At 37.9% G+C, this 25,370-nt stretch overlaps 1 protein-coding gene across 5 annotated transcripts in view; it reads left to right on the top strand.

Moving 5' to 3' along the window:
- CYTIP (cytohesin 1 interacting protein) overlaps positions 1–25,370 on the top strand; it is a 63,511-nt gene that overhangs the window by 24,400 nt on the left and 13,741 nt on the right. For 2 of the 5 annotated variants that reach the window (XM_068543975.1, XM_068543976.1), the window contains 5 exons: positions 11,664–11,823; positions 18,742–18,791; positions 19,006–19,060; positions 23,876–23,978; positions 24,192–24,285. In XM_068543975.1, the coding sequence (XP_068400076.1) occupies positions 11,668–11,823; positions 18,742–18,791; positions 19,006–19,060; positions 23,876–23,978; positions 24,192–24,285 (458 nt within the window). In that variant the 5' untranslated portion in view covers positions 11,664–11,667. Of the gene's footprint in view, positions 1–11,154; positions 11,185–11,643; positions 11,824–18,741; positions 18,792–19,005; positions 19,061–23,875; positions 23,979–24,191; positions 24,286–25,370 lie in introns of those variants that run through there. The other 3 variants (XM_068543977.1, XM_068543974.1, XM_068543978.1) reach the window with 3 other exon arrangements.

Raw genomic sequence — 25,370 nt, forward strand, 5'->3', positions numbered from 1 at the left:
TGGGTTATATGGTGATGTACCAAGGGTTATGTGAATGGGGCAGATACTAAATTTTATGGGAGTTCAGTAGTGGTAATGAGATATTTTGGCTGCTGTCAAAAGGGAATACTTCACAGGGGAGGTGGAATTTGAACTCAGCTCTTAATAGCAGAGGGGATTTCAATGACTAGAAGGGAGTTTTAGGAAGAGGGAATAGTTTAAAAAAAGATGCAGAGGTATGACAATGCTAGGTATGTTCTCAGGAGGAAGGCTATTATATCTTGGCACCTCTAAGTCAATTTATTTAGATTAAAATTTAAGACTGGAACATTAGGTAAGAATTAGACTGTGGGTAACTTTTAATACAAGGCTAAGAAGTCTAAACTTAATTCAGTAGGCATGGGGTAGGACATGATTAGATAGTAATAGTTAGGTTTGGGAGACTCTATATTGGGAGACCCGTTGCCTGCTATTGTATGTGTTGAGGACTGAACCCAGGGCCTCAGCTTGGAAGCAGCAGGTGGTCATGGAAAGGAGGAGACAGATGTTAGACATTCTAGAGGCAGAAGGACAAAACGTGAGGTCCAATCAATAGAAAAAGAAAAGTCTGAGATAAATGAGATGCTAGGCTGTGTTCTGCTCTACAGGGCTGACTGGGTGAGTCTAGTTTAATGTGTGTACATCTTGGGGTACGGAGGGGAATATGTATTCGGAGAAAAGAGCCCTGACTGCACTTCTTCATGTTGTTGCACCTCTACTTTACCCTTTACGTTTCTGAAATTAAGATGCTTCTTACCATCTATGGGCACATTTAATGTGAAAGTCTTCCTTGAAAGGTAGTTAGTAAATCAATGGTGAATACTGCAATTGATGGCAACTTATCATAATAGAAATAAAGTTTAAAAATATATATTATTACTGTATTGGATTTTTCCTTTCAAACTGCCAAATTACTTCATTCTCATTATAATTAAGCCAAACTACCCAGTAAATATAATTTACATTAAGTATTAAGCACACAGTAAATATTATTCATCAAATACCTACATTGCCCAAAGAAAAGAATCACTAGGAGAATAAATCAACTGCCAGAGCTTTGGGGGGATTATGGATGTATTCATCAAATGCGTACCGAGCGGCTCTTATGAGAAAGTCACTCTTCTAAGGGCAGGAGGGATACAAAGAGGAATGAGAAAGAAACTCTGTCTTGGGGTAGGACTGGGGGCTTACAAGTTATTACAGAAGAAAGGCAGGTGCACATAATTTTCACAGGGCAAAGTGTGATTTATCATAAGAGAGGTCCTTTAGATGTACTTCGGTTGTTCTGGGGAGGTGATGCTCGTATCTGCTTGGGGATATCAGGCAAGGCTTCATGAAGGATGTAGCATTTAAACTTGGCCTGGGAGAATGGGTAGGATTTCTACAGATAGAGGTGAAATAAGTGAATCCAGGTGAACCATGTGTTATGAACAAAGGTTAAGTTGGAAAGAACCATACATATTCAGGGAGCACAGCAGCCCAGGGTAGTTGCAGGGAAAAGTGTGAATAATAATAATAACAATGATTACAGGAAACATTTATTGAGCAGTTACTATGTGCTAGGTCCTGTTATACTTTATTTGGTGATATGTAGAATGATTGATCCCATTTTATAGCTAAGGACAGTGAGACCAGGTCAGTTTATTAACTTGCCCAGGGGTCTAAGAGCTCAAGCTGAACCAGATGGCCTTATTCCTTTCATAAGCAGTGTGCTTGTAAGGGCACACACAGGAATATACAGCTGTGAAAGAATGCTGGACACGGATTAGGGAAGGTACTGTAAACTATGTGATGGAGTCTGAAGTTTACTCTGTAGCTAATGTTACGGCATTCTCTGGATTTGGAACACTCTGCCACCTCCCTTTTGATGTGTGTAATAGAATCAGTGTGTGTAATAGAATCAATGTGTGTAATGGTCTTTAGAAATACGGTACCAGAGGAGGGTAGGTTGTGTGTCAAATTCGAGCAGCCTCCAGGGGACATTTAAAACCCTTAAATTGTTATAGGACTTTACATTCTCAAAGATCTTTTTCATTCCCTATGTCATTTATTTTGATCCTCAGATTGATGTGGCATTTCTCCCTGCATTGGGTATATGGGGAAACGTACCCCACATTGGTACTAACTTTGCCTAAGCAAGCCCCAGGGCTGATAGATGGTGGAGCTAGAGAAGGAAGCAAGATCTTCTGGAGCTTAGATCATTGCTACTGCCTTTTCCTCAGACCTCTTTTCCTTTTACTGGTTTTACATCAACAATCCCCTCTTTACATTCAGAGGTGTAAATGGGTCTACATACTGTGATTGATGCGTTTGCTCAACACTGGAAATAAGTACTCCTTATTAAGTAGAAGATAGTATCCTTGCCCAACAAGAAAAATGGACCAGTTTCTGGCTGACACAGGCAGGACAACATAGTCAGGTGCTTGGTCAGGAGACAGTAACTTCTGTACTTTTCCACTGATGAGGAGGGAGCTGTCCTAGCTGCTGCCTCTTGAAACAGTGTCAGGATTTCATGGAAAATTTCCCAGACTTCTCTTTTGGGAACTAGGCCAGCTGTCCAACTATCTTAGGTTAAATCATTCATTTCACAACCTTTCTGACCCCCAACTCTGCAGCTTATTAGTGAGATAGAATGTCCACAGTGCTTGGCTAAAGAGAAGGTGTCACTATTTCTGAATTCAGCACAATTCTTTGTCATATATTTGTATATTAAATTTCAATACTGGTTATTTCAAAGACCTTCCACTGTGTTTTGAGTTAATATCCTGGCCAATGAGGTGCTGAACAATCACCTATCTGTTCTTGAGATTGACAGCACATTGCACTTTTAATATTGTCATAATATCTCTAAATGTAAGGAAGAATAGAGAGTGTATGTGTTTCCTAGCGTATGAATTTCCTAGTTACCGTGACAAATTATCACAAATTTAGTGCCTTAAAACAACAGAATTTTTTCCCTCACAGTTGCAGAGGCTAGAAGTCTGAAATCAAGCTGTCATGGGGCCATGTTCCACCTAAGACTCTGGGTAGAATACTTCCTTGCCTCTTGCCGGTTTCTGGTGGTGGCCGTTGATAGTTGGTGTTCCTTAGTTTACACCTGTAAAGCCTACAATCCAAACTCTGCCTCTGACATCACGTTGTGTTCTTCCTGTGTGTCTGTTTTTAACATGGCATTTTTCTCTTCTTATAAGGACACCAGTCATACCAGATTAGGGCCACCCTAAGACCCCATCTTAACCTGATGACATCTGCAGAGACCCTATTTCTAAAATGAGTGACACTCACAGATACCAAGGGTTAGGACTTCAACATATCATTTGGGGAGATACAATTTAACCTATAAGATAGTAAGCAATAATTGGCACTTTTCCTTTTTATTATGGTTAATTCTATACAGATAATAACATTTTATCTAGATTGTAAAATTCTTAGGGGTATGAGTTGAACTATAGTAGAGGGAGTACTGTTTTGTTCTTTGGTAAATTCAGAGTGGTTGGTAGAATCACTGTTTTAATTGCTATTTAATTACTGAGACATTTTTTTTCTCTCTCTTTCCTACCAGATTCTGATCTCCATGAGGGCAGGGGTCGTACCTGGCTCATCCGTACAGTGTTAGCACAATCTGGGGAAGGCAGTTTTGCATAGTGGTTAACCTTGTCGTTGGAAATGGATGAGGTGGGTTCTAATCCCAGCTCTCCTATGTACCAGCTGTGTAATGTTAGGCAGGTGTTTTAGCCTCAGTATCCTCATCTGGAAAAGAATGAGAAATATAATACTATTCTCATTGTTTTATGGGATTAAACTCTTTAGCACATTGCCTAGCTGTTACTATGACTATATTCTCAATAAATATTTGTAGAGTTGAGTTGAAGGAGACCAAGTAGTCCAGCCATAGTTCTGCCATTAAACTACTGTGTCTCTTTGGCAAGACTTACATTTTCTAGGCGTTATTTTTTTAATCTGAGAATTAAGGGAGTTCAATGAGATGGCTCTGAGGTTCCCTCCAGTCTAACATTCTGTAAGTTCAGCTGGTATCTTCTGATGACTTCCAGAATATATATATAGTTTCAGTTCTATATATAGTTGATTCTATTCTAACAAACACTGTGATTACCAAAGAAAGATGTATTGTTAGTGGTTTATCTCCTGTACTTACTACCTTGTGCTATATTTGTTTGGCTTTATTATTTTAACTCAGTAAAGTTAAGAAATACTTACTGATGCCCACTGTTAGTCTCTGTGCTACGTTATACATAGAAGTGACTACTATACTCTTCTTCCCTGTGTTACATTTGAATATCAAAGAAATTGAGATTGCATATCGTTTTCTGAAATTGTAATTAGACAGGGATAGAAAGAAAGTAGGGGATTCTGATGTTCTAAGAAGTTACCTTATTGCTCTTCTGTACTTCCTTCTGGTGCACGCACATTTCCCGCTACCCGCCCCTGCCACCTTTCTAGACTCTGAAAACAAAAACGGGGAAGGTGAGGAGCATTCCATTAAGCTGCTTCCTGCTGGCCCTTCGCTGCTGATTCTCTTGCTATTGTCAAAGGCAAGTCTCCAACAGGTGGCAGGGCCGATCCAGGCAGCTCTGGTGGGTGAGCAGATTGGAGGGGTGTCTACTTAGAGAACTCCAGGGTGAAAGCTCTCTTTGGAGCTGTTCCGTTTGGATGCAGCCTGTTTAACACCTTTATCCATTCAGTTAGGAATATTTGGGGCCTCTCTAGTAGATAGCACTTGAGCTGAGATTTGACGAGAGAGGCTGAGAAAGAGAGAGAGAAAACAAGACAAATGAAGACTGGTGGGGAGAGCAGTGATTCAGGCAGAAGGAAGAGTGAGTACAAAAGCCCTGAGGAGAAACTGCTTCTGTTGGAGGGTTAGAAGGAAGGCCAGTGTGACCAGGATGTGGTCTGATATGACGCCATAGGATCTACAAGAGCATGCATGACCTTAAATGACAGGCTAAAAAGTTTGGATTTTATTCAAAGGCCAGGGGGAATTTACGTACATCTCAAGTAAGTATTTTGTTGTTCCAAGTATTACACAAAATTCCAGTCCCAAACAGGTTTCTTGCTTTCTAAGAAGCTACTTTCTAAAGCACTAAAGCCCTTCTCAGTTCTGTGGGGTGGCTCTGCCCACTCCCATTGAGCAAGTTATGTAAAAGCTGAACCCTGAGTGTGACGCAGGGTGCTAGTTAAAGGAAGAGGAAGGAACACTGTCACCTCTTTACCCTGAATTTTGATAAAAGATTTAGATTTTGAAATGGAACTGTGTGTACGCAGTGGGGGAGGGTGGAGGTAATAATGACTAATGAGAACTCTTAGGCAGTTGATAACTGCCATTTGAGAACCACGGATTTCAATAGGACAAACCAATGCCCTTTGCTTCCATAAGAATTAGCGGCGTGATTGCATTACTCTCCTTTACTGTACTATTTCGTGGAGACTTCAGCAGTCCTTTTTGAGGAGGAATTTTGCTTGGCTGGAAGAAAATGATAAAGAAATATGAAAGAATTACCTAAAAAGTCCCATTAAGCAAAATAAAATTTTAGCCTATAAACAAATGGCAAACACTCAGTAGATAGACCAATAATTCTTATCAGTAAGCATAAACGGTATGAAGACCTAGAAAATCATAAGGTATGATCAGCAAAATGTGATTGGCTTTTAAAATTTCTCTGTGAGTTATTAATATTTTAAAAGTTGACCAACTAGTATAAGAATGCATACTTATTTAAAAAGGTTCAAACCATATATATAATAGAACAAAATTTGAAAGTCTCCCTTCACAACCCTTCCCACTTTCTCCCTCAACTCGTTCTCCAGAGGTAACCACTGTTAACAGATTAGTATATACAGATCTTCCTCGACTTACAATGCGGTTACGTCCAGATAGACTGAAAATATTGTAAGTTGAAAATGCATTTGATACATCTAGCCTACCGGACGTCATAGCTGAGCCCAGCCTACCTTAAATGTGCTCAGAACAGTTACATTAGCCTATAGTTGGACAAAATCATTTAACACAACGTCTATTTTATAATAAAGTGCTGAATATCTCATGTAATTTATTGAATACTGTACTGAGAAACAGAATGGTTGTAAAGTGTATCGTTTGTTTACCCTCGTGATCAGGTGGTTGACCGGGAGGGGTTGCTCGCTGCCCAGCCCAGCATCATGAGTCTCTTCCCCCATGTTGCTAGCCTGAAAAAAGATCAAAATTCATAATTCAAAGTGTGGTTTCTACTGAATGCCACTTTCACACCAAGGTAAACTTGAAAAATCCTAAGACAGACCATCTTACGTGCGGAACCATCCATATTACGTAGTCTTTTTTATGTCTGTAAGTGTCACTGTACATATAGATACATGCTCTTTCTTTAAGAAAAAAGAATAAATGGGAACATATCGTGCACATTGTTCTATCTTTTCCCCTACTTTATCTGCCTTAAAAATCTTCATGCACGTAATTGTTGATTTTGTACTTTCCAGTGGGTGCCGAGCATTCCATTGAATTAAAATATCATAAGTTATGTAGCAACTTCTCAACTGATATACATTTAAAACTGCAATTTTTCACAATTTCAAACAATGTCACAAGAAACATACTTGTTTTCTGCACATGTAAGAGTACTTCTGTCGGATAAATTCTTAAAAGTAGAATTCCTGGAATGCATTTTTAAATTTCAATACTGTCAAATTACCCCACTAATAAAGTTTTATTGATTTATATTCCTACAAAGTGCTAAAAGCCCATTTACTTGTAACTTCACCAGTACTGGATACCACCAGTTTTTATTTTTTGTTCATTTTTTGGTGGGCAACAGTTAGTTGCCAATCTAACTGTTGTTTCAAGTTTTACTTTCCTGATTACTAGTAAGTTTGAACATCCTGTAATAAGTACATTGATGATTTGAGCTTTCTCTGTAAATTATCTGTTCAGAGCCTTTAATCATCCAAAAATACTTTTCTTCAAAGAATAAAGTATTCCTTATGTATTATGGCCTTTAATCAATTATGTATCACAAATAATTTCTTGTTGTCATTTAGCTTTAACCTATGTGTATTATAGCTTCCACTGAACGGAAGTTTTTTTTTTTTTTTTTTGAATGGAAGTTTTTAATATTTATGTTGCTAATGCTCTCTGGACTTTTCTGTGTTGTTAGGAAAACCATTCCCAATCTAATCTTACTAAAATACTCTATATTTTTGCTATTATTTTGAATATTTAAAATTATCTTTATACTTAACTCCTTAAGCCATCTGGAATTTATTATTATAATGTAATAAAAGACGGTAACTTAATTGTTTCCACACGGGTACCAACCCATTTATTGAAGGGGTTATTCTTTTCCTAATGAATTAAAATAAGTTAATGATATGGTAAATTTCTGAATATGCATGGACATGTTTTGGGATTCTCTATTCATTGACAATATTTGATTTGTCAGTATTCTTTTCATTGACCTATTCTATTTGACCGTACAGTCCTAACTCTTGTAATATCGTCTGATACCCAAGTAGGGTAATTTTCTCAATGCTCATCCTTACCTCTATCCCCTACCATTATTATTTTCAAATTTTTCTTAGCTCGTCTTGTGCACTTTCTCTTTCAGATGAGTGTAAGAATGTATGTCAAATTTTATAAACAAGCAAGCAAACAAACAAAACCTGTGTGGATTTTGAATTCAGTACATTGAATATTTTAGAAAGTTTGGGGACAATAGACATCTTTACAAGAAGGACTCTTCTCATATGGGAACATGGTATTTTTTCCCTTACTCTGGACTTTATAATGTTCTTCATAAAATCTTAAAAATGCTTGCTAAGTTCATTCCTGTTTTATGAATTTTTGGCTATTTTGATAGTGTTTCTTTCCTCCGATATTACCAGTTCATATCATCCACTGCTGCTGTATGAGAAATTTATTTCTTTTTATATGTTACCCTTTGAATCTTACATCTAGGAAAACTATCTTATTAAGTCTGTTCTTCAGTGGATTGTCTTGGATATTCTAGTTATGCAACCATATCACCAACAAACCTTATAGTTTTGTCTCTTTCTTTACAAATTCTATACCTCCTATCTGTGATACGAACAACAGTGATCAGTGGTGAGGGCTATTGTCATCTCTGCTTTCCTTCTCACTGTAATGGAAACACATTTCAACATTGAAGATGATATTTTGTGGGTGTTTCTGGTAGATACCTTTCATTATGTTAAGAAAGTTTTCCTTCTATTCCTCATTTATTTAGGATTTTTCAAAGCAAAGATGAATCACGCTAGTGTCGGTGTCTATTGCATTGAATTTCTTCTTTCATCCAGAGATTTAGTGACTTCTGTTAGTATTTTATATCCTAAAGTTGAAGTATCCTTGTATTCCTGGGGTACATCCTACTTCATTGAGAGGTATTATTTTTAATACACTATTGGACTCAATTTGATATTTTAATTGTATCAGAATTAATAAGTGAGATTAGCTTAATTAGCTTAATTTCTTCCCTCCCTTCTTTCCTTCCTTCCTTTCTTCACTCCTTCCTTCCTTCCTTTTTTCCCTCTATATATAGTTTAGGATCAGATTAATTAGCTTTAGAGAATGCATCTTGTTTTATGCTCTGGGACAATTAATATAAAATTTGTATTTATCTTGAAATTTTTGTATAGCACTGATAAAATAACCTGGATCTAATCTCATGATTTTTTGACTACTTTGACTGCTGTAAAAGATTCTGTCCACATCTTTCAGATCACTCTTATAGAAGACTATAGCACTTTGGAATATGGGTTAATAGCACAAAAATTTTCTGCCAGTTTAGTTTTTCTTCTTTGATGTTTTAGAACAATATTGTTGAATTCATTTTGTTAAATATCTACTGCTCTACCCTTTTCTTTTTCTTAACAAACATTTACTGAACACCTATAGATATAGGACATGAGTGTAAATTTAAAGATAAGAGATGGGCCTTGTGCTCAAGGTAATTAGAGGAAATTAGTGTAGAAACAGACTTGTGTACAATTAACTATAATCTAACAATAAAATATTAAGTCTTAAAAGAATGATCTGAAAAAAGTGATATGAGAGCGAAGGCAGATACCACATCCTGCCCTCCGTCTGCAGCACACAGTGGGGTTTTGCTCCAGGACCTTGCTTCAGACGTGTAAGATCCTCCATCCATTAAACCACTGATGTCTCTAAAAAAAGGGATATGACATTTCAGAGATGAAGTTAGGTAAGAACTTGAAATTCTTTAATTTAATTTTACTTTTAATTTTATTTTATGGACAATGAGGGACTCCTGAAATCTTTTGAGCAGGTAGATAGCTTGATCTGGTTTCATTTTATTATAAAATAACGGGGGTGATGAAGGGGAAGACAGCTTCAGGCTCCTGAAATCATTTGAGTAGATAGATAGCTTGATCTGGCTTCATTTTATTATAAAATAAAGGGGATGATGAAGGGGAAGACAGCTTCAGGCTATTATATTTGTCTTAAGGTAAATTCTATAGAAAAGAGAAGTTGTATATAGTAGAACACCTTTGTAAATCAAGGTTTGAGGGTTGAAGTCACATTTGTATGGAAAGATTAGTTTTTCCCCACATTTTGTCACAAAGGATACTTTTGATCAGGGATGTTATTAGAAATATTTAATAACTAGTATGACACAGGTCCTGACAATCAGAACAGGGAACTGACCAATCAAAATAGACCAAGTCATAAATATGTAATTAACAAGCGTGACCATACCAGTATGTACTGGCTGAATGTCAAACTTGCCTTTGACCCCAGTTTTACAGCCATGGATCTCATGATTTGAAATATTCTACTTGTTAAACACATTTCATAAATTAAGTAAAAAAATAATTTATTTTCCAATTTCTTAATTTAATAATAGATTTCTATAATTTATATTAGCTTAAGATTAGTATCACACAACTAAATTGATACAATTTTAGCATCCATCTGTAAAACTTGGTTGTTGGTTGGCCTAGTGGCCTTATATCAGGCAAATACGTAATTTCCATTTGGTATCTTGAAATATTAAAATATTTCCCTAATTTTATAAAATTCCCAGAGGACAGGTAGACTGCTGTCCTCAAGTAACAGTGTTGATTTAAGTCATGTACCTTATAGCAGCCTGGAGATGTTTTTAAAATCAATCTCTCTCTCTCTCTGTCTCTCTCTCACACACACACACACACACACACACACACACACACACACGCACACATTACATAAATGTCTTTATAACTGACCATATTTTTAGTTGCCAAAGTCTCTAGCACTCCCTTTTGTTTTACACATATATGTTATATTATTTTACCTACCTGAACCCAGACGGCATATGTGTTTGTAATCCCTGATTTAGATCTTTTTATGTCTTTGGAGACATCATTTTGTTCATGTCATTATCCAATTCCAATGGTAATGAGTCATGCTGTGATAGGGTTTTAAAAATTTCTGAGGTGGCTCCATCTCTTGAAGCACTGTTAACTCAGAAGATTTTACAATTTACATTTGGCAGGTTCTGCTTGAGCTGAATTCACATTGACTTCCATTTTAGTTCAAAGACTTTCTGTCTCTAAGATTCTACTATTGACTTTCCAAATGATTTTGAAAATGACAATTGAATTTTTATACTATGCAAAACTTCTCATTTTGATTTTTGTTTTGAATCTTCCTTCTACTTATATACACTGCTCCTTCTCTAAAATCAAGTCTCTTAAAACTGCATGTCCCCAATCCCCCCACCCCCCAGCCCATAAAAGCATCTGTGATCTTGAGTAATTCATGATGGTACCTTTGGCCCATATGCATAGGCAGGGACCAACTGGCAACATTCTTGTGCCACCTTGGTCTGCCTATTACTTTCATGCCCTCCTCATGCCTCCCCTGGGACCACTTGCTGATGCTGTGACAAAGTCCAGTCTAAGATATGGCCAACTTTGTGCTCTAAATGGGCTGGTCTTCCCCTCCCATTGTTCTTTGTAAAGGTGATGGATAATTTTAGTGAGGACAAAGTAGTGGAAGGGCAACCAGAAGAATGCTGAATGGTCACAGACCACGTGGCAGATATAATGTCTTTTTGATGACCATTAATGAGCTAAGATGTACTTTGGGAAAGTACATTCCAAGGACTTCGTGAGAGGACCTTATGACTGGATCCTGTAAGTCTTGCTTAAATTCACAAGAACTCAATGTCCGCACGTCCTGGCTTTTACATTGTACTGACCATATTAAGTAGGCTAGTGGATGGCAAACAAATGACAGAATTTGGGGAAGTTTTTCTTTTTCCTTTGAAAAAAAAAGGCAGATGGTGTTTTGAACACAACTTGCCATAGAACATGAAAGCATAAGAGTTCTGGCTGTTTGAAGGAGAAAAAAAAAAGTCGACTTATTTTAATGGTATAAACTAGCTTTAGGTTTTCTCAGGGGCTTAAAGAAAAGAGCACTGAGAAATGGGAGTGAACTGCAAGATAGGGTTTGTGTAGCAAGTACCTCAAACCACAGAAGTCACATGGGCTCTTTCTGCTTTGCTACTTTTGATTACTTGTCAGAGGGTTATACTTTTAGCTTCCCCCAGCCTGCAAGGCCACTCAACCATGTGCTAGCTGGAGTAATCTTTATTCACAATGTCTTTACAAAGGCTCATGCAACAGAGCAGCAATGGCAATTTCGTGGAGTACTGCGCTGGTCCAGCGTACAGCTCTTACCCCACACTCACAGGCAGCTTTCCCGTGGATGATAATAGAAGGCTTCAAATGCTGGCAGATACTGTGGCTACTTTGCCTCGGGGAAGAAAGCAGGTATGATTGCTATTTTGTACCTTTTAGAGTGTTCATGTTCTCTTGAGAGCAGAGTGATATGTTTGTCTGACTGCATATTAAAAATGTTATTTTAGCTGCTTTGGAATTAGTGGCTCAGACTATGGGTGAGGAAGGAGGTGAGGAGCCCAGACAGCTCCTGCACTAATCCTTAAATCTTAATTTAAGATTTAAGACTATAAGACAACATTTTTAAGGCAAAAGTTAAAAGAAGATTGTTTTTCTCACTGGAAGAGGTGCTCAGGTAAAATAAAAATCATTGAGCACATCAACTTGAAGAAGGTGTATGTAGACACAACCAGTTTGAGAGTTATTGTTCCTTTTTCCTTTTTCCAATGTCTCCCATTGATTCCTTCCGTCCCAGCCTCTCTTCCAGTCCTTGATAGTCATTTCAGTTCGTAATCCAATGAGAATACTTTTTTTAGGGCAAATTTTATTGACTAAATTATCTTCAGTTCTGGGGCACTGGCACATACCTCACACTATTGGGAATTAAGACTCTTAACGGGATAAATGAGTGCAAGATCCACCACTTACTAGCTGTGGAATCTTGAGTAGAGTCACTTTCTTCTCTAAGATTCAGTTTTGTTTTTTCTAAAATGAAGATAATAATAGAACCATCCAGTGGAGCTCTTCTGCGGCTTAAGTGAGGAAATGTACAGGGCTTAACAGAGTGACTGACATGTAGTATGTGCTCAATAAATATGCTATTATTTTAATTTTTATTGAAAAGTATTTCCCTAGAGAGGAAAACTCATTTGGAAAAAAATCCATGTACAACTGGATTTATTGTGAGTTTTTTTTTTTTCATTTTTCAATTTCCAGCTAGTAAAAAAAATTTAAACCAAAACACCTCTTCAGATTTTGGTTAAATAACTTGCTATAATGCCGCACATACATATCTGAATACAGAAAATATTAAGAATTGCTTTAAAGCATGAATTTTTGCCCTTAAATCTTGTATGCACATCATATGTTCCTCTTAAGCCTTCTAATTTCAGGATTAGAGATTTACAGCATAGTGGCAGAGTCGTGATCTTTTTTCAGTGATGTACATAGCTGATTCCTTGGTATTTTTCACAATGAAGATAAGGGAATAATTTGTCGTGGTTTGGATGATTGATCCTTTTCAATCCAAAAGTGCCTTTATGACATTTTTTAACATAATAATGAATATTCTTATCAATTTACTGTCTGAAACTAAAGCAACTGTGGGAAGTACCAAAATCTCTATTCACTTTTCATATGTACAGCAGTGTAGGGTGTACAAAGATGAGAAGGACACTTTTTCCTGGCCTTATAGGGTTTACAATTGAGTAGGCAGAACCAATAGGCATTATACAACGTAAAATAACATACCTGCTCTAATCCAAGTACATGTCTTTGAATACAACCTTGAAGGATAGATATTCCAGATACTGAAGGGTATTCTAGAGCAAAGGAATAATTAAAATGCCACAGCACAGATCTTGGGGCTCTTAGGGCGGTTTAAGTAACAACACATTATTATGTTAGGTGGACCTGATGAGAGTCTGTGTGGGAGGGGAGGGGAGACCTCAGAGCTGGGCTGCTTTACACAACACTTGGACACTTCCCCTGAGGAAGTAGTAATTCGACCAGCACAGGGAAACAACTGAGCATGACTGAGTAGAAGGTTTTAGGAACCTTAGTCGGGAAACGTGCTTGTCGGTAAGTGGGTAGAGACTGGCAGTGAGGGAGCAACTTTTGTAGTTGGAGAAAGAAGATTCGAAGGAATGGAGAAGAGACTCAAAGGCTTGGCTGTGAAGGCAGTGAAGAAGGAGGAGACACATCTGGTTTTAAGCCTGAGTGAAGGTAGCATGAACTAAAAAGAGGAATCAGTAGAAGGCTATTGGCAGAAGATAATGAGAGGGATGTAGGCATATGAGATGTACATGAGTGTGTGTGTGTGTGTGTGTGTGTGTGTATAATCTGTATAATATCTACACGTACACACACATTTCCACACCAGTTATTTTATTCATATGTTCTCATCTTTTTTAGTTCTTCTCTTTTCCCTTTTCTCATATTCTTTCCCATGGTAAGACTTTTCCTATTCAAACAGCTTTTTCTTACTGTTGTGAGTTTTACTTAAGAAAAAAAAAAGACAAAACAAAACATCTTGTATACGATACTTCTGATTCTGTACAGTTATCATCAGTGAGGCTTGATGCAAGTTTATCCCAACAGTTCAGAATTTTCCGAATGATGTTCATTTCCCTTAACTGGTTTTTTAGAGAATAATCACCTATTTGGCACTGACTGAACTGCAGGCAACAAGATCCCTGTGAGGCAATCCCACAAGCCGGTGTTTCTCTGCCCACTGTTATTTTCAACCCTTTCAGGGCTGACGTCAACAATTCATACTTCTTGTTATCATTGGCTTTGCTTTCTGCAAAGCCCTATCTGGTTAGCCAGAGTGTTTATACTCAACATTATTTAAAAACAGATTTCTGTGTGTTTATATGATCTCAATACCTTTATTTTTAGGAGGTGACACACTCTCAGTGTGGCTCCTACTTCTGAACATGGTTTTAGAAAAAAAAATCTCTACAATGGAAAACGCTGTAGGAAGGAGACAGGACGAAGTAACGTCATCTTGATGAATGTGACAATGCTAAAGGAGTAGCCATTGGACCTTACACCCACTCTCCCAAGGGTAGTAGGTTGTCGTTGGAAAGTAGTTTTCACTGAATGCTATAGTGAAAACCTGACAAACAGAGGAGAAGCCTGACTGTGCATTAGTGGGACCATAGACAGACTCTCTTTGCCTGGTTTTCTTTTGGTTATCGAATTATTACTAAATAGACAACTTCTGGAAGGGTTATTTCACTTACAAGTTCAGGTACAGAATATTGTGCTAAACCCGGTAATGCATGTATTTCTGGGATGGGTTCTGCCCTTCAGGAGCTTTTATATTATTTCTGGCTACACACCCATCCGTTACCAAAACTCCCAAGTGTTCCTGACGGCAAGATATTTTGATCATTTAATGCATACTTTTAGTAGAAAACTGTTAATTTCACTACAAAAGAATTGGAAAAGTATTCTCTAATCCATACTGTGGTATGCTTAGAGACAATATCCAAAAATATTTTCTTGAAAAGGGGGTTCATGGGCCCACAATGAGACTTTCCCGAGAAGCCGCAACATTCTATTTGGGTTCCTTAAGGGCACTTAAAGTTAAAAACTTGAGTTCAGCTCTATTATTTTGCTAATCTTAGAATATTTCTGTGGAGCCCTGCTATCCTAAGGCTCCTGACTTAAAAAGGAAAAGAAAAAAAAACGTTGTGTTCATGGAAGAATTGGGGAGAATGAGGCAGGGGACTGGAAAGGGAGCAGAGCACATAATTTAGGGACTTTTGAAACAAACAACAAAGACAAAAATACCTCGTCTGTGAATAGGTATCCTCCCCTCCCCGACCCGCAGCAGTTTCAGGAAATGAGTACACAGTGGGGGCAGGAAGTAACAGGCTGTTACTTAGCAGCAGAAGTGGCTACAGTATGGAACTACAAGCTCCTCTGCAGGGCTGTCTGTCTGGCTCTGCGGCAGATTATTCCTAGTTTTTGCAGACTGACAGCTGAAGTATTTGGTCTTGGTTTCCCACTAAAGAGGGGCATTGTGAATCATTGCATAGCAGCAAAAATTACATTTTTAACCTTGATGTCTAATCTTTTAAGTCATCTGACTAAAAACAAAAGAGATGGTTCCTCAGCCCTTCCCCAGGCATCTTTATTTTAGAGGCTAGCAAGGGGTTAAGGAGCTTTGTCTACTCAGCAGATGTAATTGAATGTGCAGTTTGCAGCCCTGCCAAAAACTGCTAAACCTAGATTTCTCATATTAGATAATGTGTAATAAAAGACAGCTGTTGCCAGCATATGCTGTTCATTGCACACCAGTTCCTCATTCATGAGTTTTGGTGTCATCCCCACAGCCCTATGAAAAAGCTCAGGCTGGGAGGGCAGTCAAGGGAGCAGAGACGCCACTGGTCAGATTCTAGAAGAGGGCTGCTCAGTCCAGAGAAGGGGCTGCAGGGAAAACTTTTTCTAAAGTGTGAGACCTTTGGTAAGACCTCAGACGTACTTCTTGTCACTTAGGCAGATAGTTGGTTGAACCCTGAGAACATTCCTTTCCACATCGCCTGAGTCTGACAGCCCAGATCAAAACCAAGTAAGCATTGTGTCAAGACGTGGAACGTGTCAGAGAATTTGATGGTGCTTAATTTATTTAAATTGTTTTTTATTTAAACGTTAGGTGCCTATGACAGGCTCATTGCTGATCCAGAGTGGAAACTAATTCATAATTTGATTTAGTCTGAGTTTTTCCTTTGTGTCACTGATGACCCGGATCAGTCAGTCCACAAGAATTGAGTATCTGCTCTGCATCTCACCTTGTGCTAGGCAGATATTTCCATATTAATCTAGTCGATTAGCTAGACAGAAAGGTTAGACCGAGAGAGGTGGGGAAATTTCCTTCTCTATAGAAGTCTGGGATTTGTCATGTGGACTTAAACAATTTTATATTTGAATCTACCTAGAATAATTTTTGATTTAGAAGGCAGGTTAATGGTGGAAGAGATGAAATCTTGAAGTTCCCAGCAATGCTATGATTATTTGCTTAGCAAAAGGGTGTTTAAAATTGAAGGAAGGCTCAAAATTGTAAGGATTCATTAATTTTTGCCACCATTCATTCATTTAGCAGTTGTGTATTAAGGCATTACTGACTTACTTTGTTTTCTATTAGCCCTTTTTCTATGGTTCTTGTTGTTTTGCAATTCAGGTGTTTGGTTTTTATCATTGTTTGTTTTCTTTCATTTTAAATTTTACTTCATATTTTTAAATGTCTACCCTTGAGCTTTTCCTATGGATATTTAATTTAATGAAGGACAGAATTGAAGACTCTTTTACTTTAGATCTCCCACCACCTCTTACTTGCTCGTATTGTAGTCTAGTAGTTTACTTCTGTTTGTCTGTTTAGCTGTTTTTACGGTTCCACTCGACTCCAGGCCCTGTGATGGGTGCTGGGGTAGAAAGTAAAACAAATACATTCCCCAAGAGACCCAAAGGATATGGGGAATTATGAACAGAAGTGAGGTATTTAATCCAATCTGCCCTTCACATAAATACACATCTATGCCTCCACATGAATGAATATGTGCATTATCTGATGAATATTGACAGCAAGAGTAATAATTTTAAATATAAACCCTAGTTACGATTTACAGATAGCATAATTAGGTATACCCTACCTAAGTGCTTTACAATCTGAAATAAGGATCAAAGCCAAGCAAATGGAAATAATGAAAGTAGATTAAGAAAATGTGAGTACAGTATAACAGAGAGATTGAGAATGCTTGGGCATATCAAATTTACTGCTCTCTTCCACAAGAAGGCAACCTACTGCATAGCTGAATGGTCCCCACCCTTGTTAATGGTACTTATCAGGACAAAATCAGGCTGAAACAAACCATACAAACTGTTATAGGTCTTCCACAGTTAGTCCTTATAAATTGAAAATAGATACTTTTTAGCAAATATAGAGAAGTTTGTTTTTTTTTTTTTTTTTTGGTTCTGAGCCTTCCTATTGCAGTCTTCAAGATGATATAAATGATTTGAAGTCCAAAACTGACAAGAGAGGAAAATATAATTAATTTACATCAAATTGTTAAGAAGAGATCAGGTCTTCATTACGTTAACATTACTGACCAGTGGCCAAATTCTGAACACTGAGCCATTCCAGAAAATTTGTGAGAATGCTGGCATTTTGTACTTGGTAATTCAAATTCCTTATAGTGATGTAAGCTTCTCCACTAACAAATGCCTTAATGAAGATTTAATTTGTGCATTAATTTCTTCTACTTGTTTTTCTCCTGGCTTTCATCCTCTATTTTACTTTTATTTGTTTGGACTCCTGCATTGATCCCCTGATATTTTCTGTAGTCATTGACATATGAGAAGCATAATAGGTTGCCAGTTAAATAAACACCGTGGGTTAACTAGTAGCATGAGCTTATGTTTTGGAGCCCTGGACCAACACTTGAGCAAGAGCTAATTAACATTTGTTAATTCCTAAGCAAATAAACAAAACAAAAAACACAAAAACTCACTATAATTACCTTAAAAATAAGATGCCACTTTTTGTTAACTTTTACTTTGTTTATAATGGTAGACTGTATCCTGGAAGCTTATGTTTATATGATCTTTTCCCAAAACATGCAGAGGAGTAAAGGTGATGTCATTTATACCATTTACACCATTCTGAGGTTCCTTTCCTTTCTTGGCTGGAAATCTCACTGTACTCTTTTAAAACTATTGCAAAAATAAATCATAAAAACAATTGAGGTTTTGAGTCTCTGATTTCACCCGAATTGTGCTTCTGGGTATTAGTTAGTTCTTTAGAGATGATTTTATCCTGCTAAAAACAGTAACATATTGAACTATTACAATAAACAGTCATTTCATCAGCATCTCCCCAAACTGTCAACTATTTGGGTTTTATATGCCATTCCATGGGTGTTATTTTTCTTTGGATTTCAGTGTGATTATAAATTGCTGTGGTTAATCTTTCAGAGGCTGTTTTAAATACAGATTAGATATGAAGTTCTTTTTGGAAGCTTTGGCGCTTTGCCACGTTACATTAACTCTTTTGCCATGGGGTATTATTATGGAAGCCTCATTTAATCTTTCAAGTGGACTGCCTGAATGGTCCCTTTCCCAGCTCTCCTTTGCTATCGCTAGAGAATGGAAATTACGGCCTTTCCATAACAATTTCCCAAGAGCTGGGCCAAAGAAGGTGATAAAGAACAAAGTCCTTTGTGATATAGAACATTTTGCAGATGTGTCTTAAGGACCTTTCAATAACTGTGTGCTTGTGTTTTTCAGCTTGCTCTGACGAGATCAAGTTCTTTAGGTGACTTTTCCTGGTCTCAAAGGTAAAGAAATTAATTTATTTTTTGGTTTCTCAGCAAGATATTTAGGAACACAGCTTTCCAGGCTGTTGATATCACACACACACACAGAGTCATATATACTTCAGTTTACATAAACATCAGCTATTTTTTATTGACAGTTATTTTTAATGATAGGTATGTACCAAATGTTATACTTTGATCTTCATGCCTAATTTTTTTGTGTTTTGTTTTACAGAAAGCTTGTTACTGTGGAAAAACAAGATAATGGAAAATTTGGGTTTGAAATTCAGGTGGGCAGTTTTCAGATTTTCCAGACTTTTAATGAAGAAAGTGGCACCGGTTATGTCATGATATTTGCAGACAAAGAATGAAGTTGGGCTTAGAGAACGATGGAGGCTGTGACTTGTTTTCAATGTTTTTGGTAGTTTTTCAGTGTGTTGGGTACCATCAAGGGAAGAAAACATTCAAGCGGATAAAAAACCCACCCTGAGACATAGTCTGCTTCTTGTTTGTAGTTGCTTTAGTCTTCTGGTAGGTTTGAGACTGATCAGAAATTCTTGATATCAGCCAGCTCGTAAATAAGAGAGTGATATACTCTTTATAGTGTGCATTTTATATATTTGCATTAGTGATGTGTTTTTTTTAACATCTTTATTGGAGTATAATTGCTTTACAATGTTGTGTTAGTTTCTGCTGTATAACAAAATGAATCAGCTATATGTATACATATATCCCCATATCCCCTCCCTCTTGCGTCTCCCTCCCACCCTCCCTATACCACCCCTCTAGGTGGTCACAAAGCACCAAGCTGATCTCCCTGTGCTATGCGGCTGCTTCCCACTAGTTATCTATTTTACATTTGGTAGTGTATATATGTCAATGCCACTCTCTCACTTCGTCACCCTTCCCCCTCCCCGTGTCCTCAAGTCCATTCTCTACGTCTGCGTCTTTATTCCTGTCCTGCCCCTAGTTTCATCCGAACCATTTTTTTTAGATTCCATATATATGTGTTAGCATACGGTATTTGTTTTTCTCTTTCTGACTTACTTCACTCTGTAGGACAGACTCTAGTTCCATCCACCTCACTACAATTAACTCAGTTTCGTTTCTTTTTATGGCTGAGTAATATTCCATTGTATATATGTGCCACATCTTCTTTATCCATTCATCTGTCGATGGACACTTAGGTTGCTTTCACGTCCTGGCTATTGTAAATAGTGCCGCAATGAACATTGTGGTACATGACTCTTTTGGAATTATGGTTTTCTCAGGGTATATGCCCAGTAGTGGGATTGCTGGATCATATGGTAGTTCTATTTTTAGTTTTCTAAGGAACCTCCATACTGTTCTCCATAGTGGCTGTATCAATTTATATTCCCACCAACAGTGAAAGAGCGTTCCCTTTTCTCCACACCCTCTCCAGCATTTATTGTTTGTAGATTTTTTGATGATGGCCATTCTGACCAGTGTGAGGTGGTACCTCATTGTAGTTTTGATTTGCATTTCTCTAACGATTAGTGATGTTGAGGATCCTTTCATGTGTTTGTTGGCAACCTGTATATCTTCTTTGGAGAAATGTCTATTTAGGGCTTCTGCCCATTTTTGGATTGGGTTGTTTGTTTTTTTGCCATTGAGCTGCTTGTATATTTTGGAGATTAATCCTTTGTCAGTTGCTTCATTTGCAGATATTTTCTCCCATTCTAAGGGTTGTCTTTTCATCTTGTTTATGGTTTCCTTTGCTGTGCAAAAGCTAAGTTTCATTAGGTCCCATTTGTTTCTTTTTGTTTTTATTTCCATTCCTCTAGGAGGTGGGTCAAAAAGGATCTTGCTGTGATTTATGTCATGGAATGTTCTGCCTATGTTTTCCTCTAAGAGTTTTATAGTGTCTGGCCTTACATTTAGGTCTTTAATCCATTTTGAGTTTATTTTTGCGTATGGTGTTAGGAAGTGTTCTAATTTCATTCTTTGACATGTAGCTGTCCAGTTTTCCTAGCACCACTTATTGAAGGGACTGCCTTTTCTCCATTGTATATTCTTGCCTCCTTTATCAAAGATAAGGTGACCATATGTACGTGGGTTTATCCTGTTCTGGGCTTTCTATCCTGCTCCATTGATCTATATTTCTGTTTTTGTGCCAGTACCATATTGTCTTGATTACTGTAGCTTTGTAGTATAGTCTGAAGTCAGGTAGCCTGATTCCTCCAGCTCCGTTTTTCTTTCTCAAGATTGCTTTGGCTATGGCAACATTTTTAAACTATTATTTGAAACACTTAAGAACATTTGGCTCTATGTGCATATTGTCTCATGCTCTAGGAAAATTTTAACTTCTTTATGGATTTCTATTTAATAGCCTAAGAATTTCATTTCTTATTTGCTGTCTGCTTTTCATGGCCATATTTGCTAAGGTGGTGAGTTAGGTCAAATGAAGTCTAGTCTAATTAAGTGCAAGAGAAGTAGTTTAAGTATTACTGTGTTCTTTTTCCATTACACTTTTGCATTTCTTTTAGAGGCATTTTGCATAACCATATCCTTATACTGCACATCAGTTTTTATATCTTAACTTTGGTGCTGCATTCAGAAAACTTTGGTGACTAAATATCCGCCCCACAGTTGTAAAGTCAGTGTGTTTTAAGATTAGGAACAGGAAGCTGCTATGTAAGATGTGTTTTATAAATAAAGAAACAAAATGGAACTCTAGCTGCAATGAATATGGAGAAGGCTCTAGGAGAAAAGAAGAGAACTTCTCCTTTCTGAACTCTTCTACTTTTGAATTTGGTGAAATCTCTAATTCTTCCATCAGGTTTTAGAAGCATAGTACTCTCTCTTGTTCCTCATTCACATGAAACACTCCCTATTCTGTTGTAGAGACACTATGCTTTTTGTGACCACTTCTTTTCAAATGAGATTAACCCCAAGGATGTGCAGTGATTGCTACTGAAAACAGGAGCAAAGTCTACTCACTTACTCTTACTTAATGTAACCAGTGAGGATCTCTTCTCATTTTTCTATAGACATGTCACTGCTTCCCCCATGTTTCTCCCTTATACCATAAACACTTACTCTACATGAAGCCAGAATCAAAACTATCATTAGTAGACAGCCGGCTATAGTGCCTTGAAACTTTGTGGATTCACGTGAGCTAATGGCTTCACCTCTGGACTGCAGCATGTCTGTGTTATCTTTGTGATGCAAGGATCCACTCCTCTGCAAATTCCCTTATGGTGTATGCTTTCCATTACCAGCTCTACGCCATAACCTATTCTCTAGTACTCATAAGATTTGTAGTAGTCATCAAATAGGGGACATGCTCTGGGAACATTTTGAAGACCAGATAAAACCTCATGTACCCTTATTGTGCCCCCATCATTAACACGTATTTGGGTCCTGGTCTACCAGGTGCAGGGCATGCTGGGAGAGAACAAGTCCACCTCCTCTGGTTTCCATGGGTGCTAGTTTTTTGCTGCTACAGAGAGTAATGTAGTAATTTGGCAGGAACACAGACCTTAGATTCATGTACACCTGAGTTCATATTCTTTCATTACTTAGTAATGTGCCTGGTTCCAGTAGGAGAGCAGCAAACGACAAGTGTTAGAATGAAGGCTATCAGGCATGAGAAAGGCAATGTACTTTTGTGTCTCTAGGAAATGATTGAGCTAGAAGACTGGATAAAAGAGAGAAATATCCAACTAATAATTTCTTTCCAAAACTTGGGGACCTCTGCCTTTCTTTCTCTAAGCCACAAATTTTACACCTGTTGCAAACATATACACAGGTGCAGGCTACATCAATTAATATGTTTCCCCTTCACTGTACCCACCTTACTCCCTGGACATGGAGGGTAGATTCTCACTGCTAATGAGAATCATTACAACAGTGGTTTCCCAAAGGAGGGTCTGTTATAGCTTTAGTTCATGTCCTCCATGAACCAGACCACCCTTCCATCTCTGGAAGGGCCCGGGCTGTGGCAAGAAGACTCCCTGGCAGAAAAGCTGTTAAAGGGATCTCTGGCATAGATGGAAAGTAGATTACACGATCTCTAAAAGTCCCCTCTATCTTTAAGATACGGGGATTCTAAATGCCTTGCAGAGTACATAGAAATCTCTTAGGTTAACAAAGGCAAGTTTCTAGAAGTTTGACTGACTTCTGCTGGTTCTGGAGCCTGTAGGTCTGTAAAATCAAAAGGAATGAACATCGGACATTCATTTCTCCACAGGGAAGCGGTACTGGAATGTGGTTTAATTTTAGGAAACAGATGTTTAGAAGACTTACTCAACTCAGAATGCTGATTTTGATTCTAAATGCAACGAGACCTCATAACTTAAATATGTGAAAAAGAAAAATATAGGTCCTTGGGCCACTCTATTCGCCAAACATTTGTGCTGTGTTCTTGGTACAAATCGAAAACAAAAACAAAAACAAAAACAAGCTGCTTTTGCCAAATTGAGGCCAGAGGCGAAGCATAACTTTTTCTAATTTAGTCGAGTGGCTAATGAATGAGTATTCAGGGCGGATGTACCACCGAGCACTCAGGAATGAAGGTAATTGAGTCAATCATAGTGCTTTTGAGTGAATGCAGGGCAGATTGTCATTATTTGCAGAACTCTGATTTAAAATAATTATTGTTGGCATATCTCCCTTGCTGGATGTGTACTGTTTCATACGCTCCTGTAGTAAGTACTTTAGCTCGGGAGAACCACATAGAGATTTTTCTCTCTGCTCTTGGCCATTATTGTTTTAGCCCATTGGGAAAAGAGAGACCAAATTTTTCTTGTTAAATATGCAATAACGATAGCATCAGGTGGTCTCTTAGGCTTGAAAGTCTTAAAGTCTTAAGCCAGTCTTATCCTACTTTCTTTCTTAAGCCAGATGTATTTTTTATGAATGGAGTCAGCTACAGCTTGTGTGGGAGAAGTGTAAGATTGGTACTTAGATTTAGTTTATATTCAGAAAAGCTTCCCAAATTGTTCTTTGTACTTATCTATTATGCTGCTTAAGGTAACTGATACCACTTAATATTTTTGTAACAAATAGATTTTGAGTTTTTTGGTAACGGTAATCCTTTTTATATTTGGTGATGGTAATTATGTATCCCTTTAATTTTACAGACTTACAGGCTCCAAAACCAGAACACCTGCTCTTCAGAGATGTGTACCCTGATCTGCAAAATCCAGGAAGATAGCCCAGCACACTGCGCTGGCCTGCAAGCTGGTAAGTTAGAACTATGCTCATGGTAGGAATTATTTAAATAGCAAGAAAAATAACTTTTTTGACAGTGAAGGTCAGGACATGATTGTTGCTTTGAATTTCCTTAACTCCTTTATGTTGCCAAGGTTTGGGTCTTGCTTGTTTTGTTTCATTCACGGGTCAGGAAAGATTATTTAACCAACCGTTTTAACACTCATTTATCTTGGCATCTCCCAGGTGATGTCCTTGCAAATATCAATGGTGTGAGCACAGAAGGTTTTACCCACAAACAAGTTGTTGACCTGATCAGATCATCAGGAAACCTGCTAACGTAAGTTTCCGGCTGCTTCCTGTGGGGCTTCAAAAATGTTACGGTCTCTCATCATGCCTGTTGAGTGAATGAATAGGCTTTTTGTTCAGGATCACAAGAAGGGAGGCAGTGCACCATAGCTTGGGGATTGGGTACAGACATTTTTATCAGTTCCTTTTGTTTCTCAAGGTTTCCACAAACTTGAACATGTTGTCAACACCTGAAGTCAGAGGACATCAATAGCCCAAACATCTGAGTGGGCGGGATAGCATTTTTTAAATTTTATTTTTAATTCAAATTCAATTAAACTGGCACACATTCTCTTTGGACAGAGAGGAATGGGTCCAATTTCCATGGCTGATATAATCCTGTGGTTAGAACAAATGAAAGGTCAGAAGGGCTGAGTTTTTTCCTCTTCTACCACCAGCCAATTGTTTTTCTCTCCTAGTGTTCTGTTTGAAAGAACAGTCTGCCTGGCCCTCCTGCCCTGCAACACACACACTCACATCTGCTACTATTCCCAACTTACTAATGGGACATTTGTTTCCCCAGTTAGAGATTCAACTGACATTTCCACCCTTAGTACCTAATAAGACCTTAGTAATTAGTTAAAAGATGGGATTCACACATTCACTAAAACGATATTTACTGAGCAAATACTATGTTTCCAGCTCTGTGATAGGCTCAGGAGAGACAAAGGCTCTTCTATGGCTTTATTGTGGAAGGAGATAGGTAAGAAGAGCCTGCAAAAATAAGTAATTTTGATATTTCAGTTATTGATAAGTGCTATAAAGAAAGTAAAACAAGAAATGGGATAGAACACTGAGTGAGAGGGCTGCTATTTTAGCTTAAGTGTTTAAAGTGGTCCTTTCTGAGAAGGTGAGCTTTGAGCTGAGAGCGAAATGAAGAGAAGGGATGGTTAGATGAACTTCTGGTGAGAACATTTCAGGTAAAGGGAGAGGTCTCTGAGTTCTCAAAGTGGTCTTGGCATATTCAAGGGATAGAGAGGAAGCCAGTGTAATTGGTGGTTGGTGAATTAGGAAGGGAATAGTAAGAAATGAAGACAGAGAGTTCTCCAGGGAGCAGAGTATGGGCCTCGCCAGCCA

This window comes from Eschrichtius robustus, chromosome 5 (assembly GCF_028021215.1).
Source record: "Eschrichtius robustus isolate mEscRob2 chromosome 5, mEscRob2.pri, whole genome shotgun sequence".
NCBI classification, from domain to species: domain Eukaryota; kingdom Metazoa; phylum Chordata; class Mammalia; order Artiodactyla; family Eschrichtiidae; genus Eschrichtius; species Eschrichtius robustus.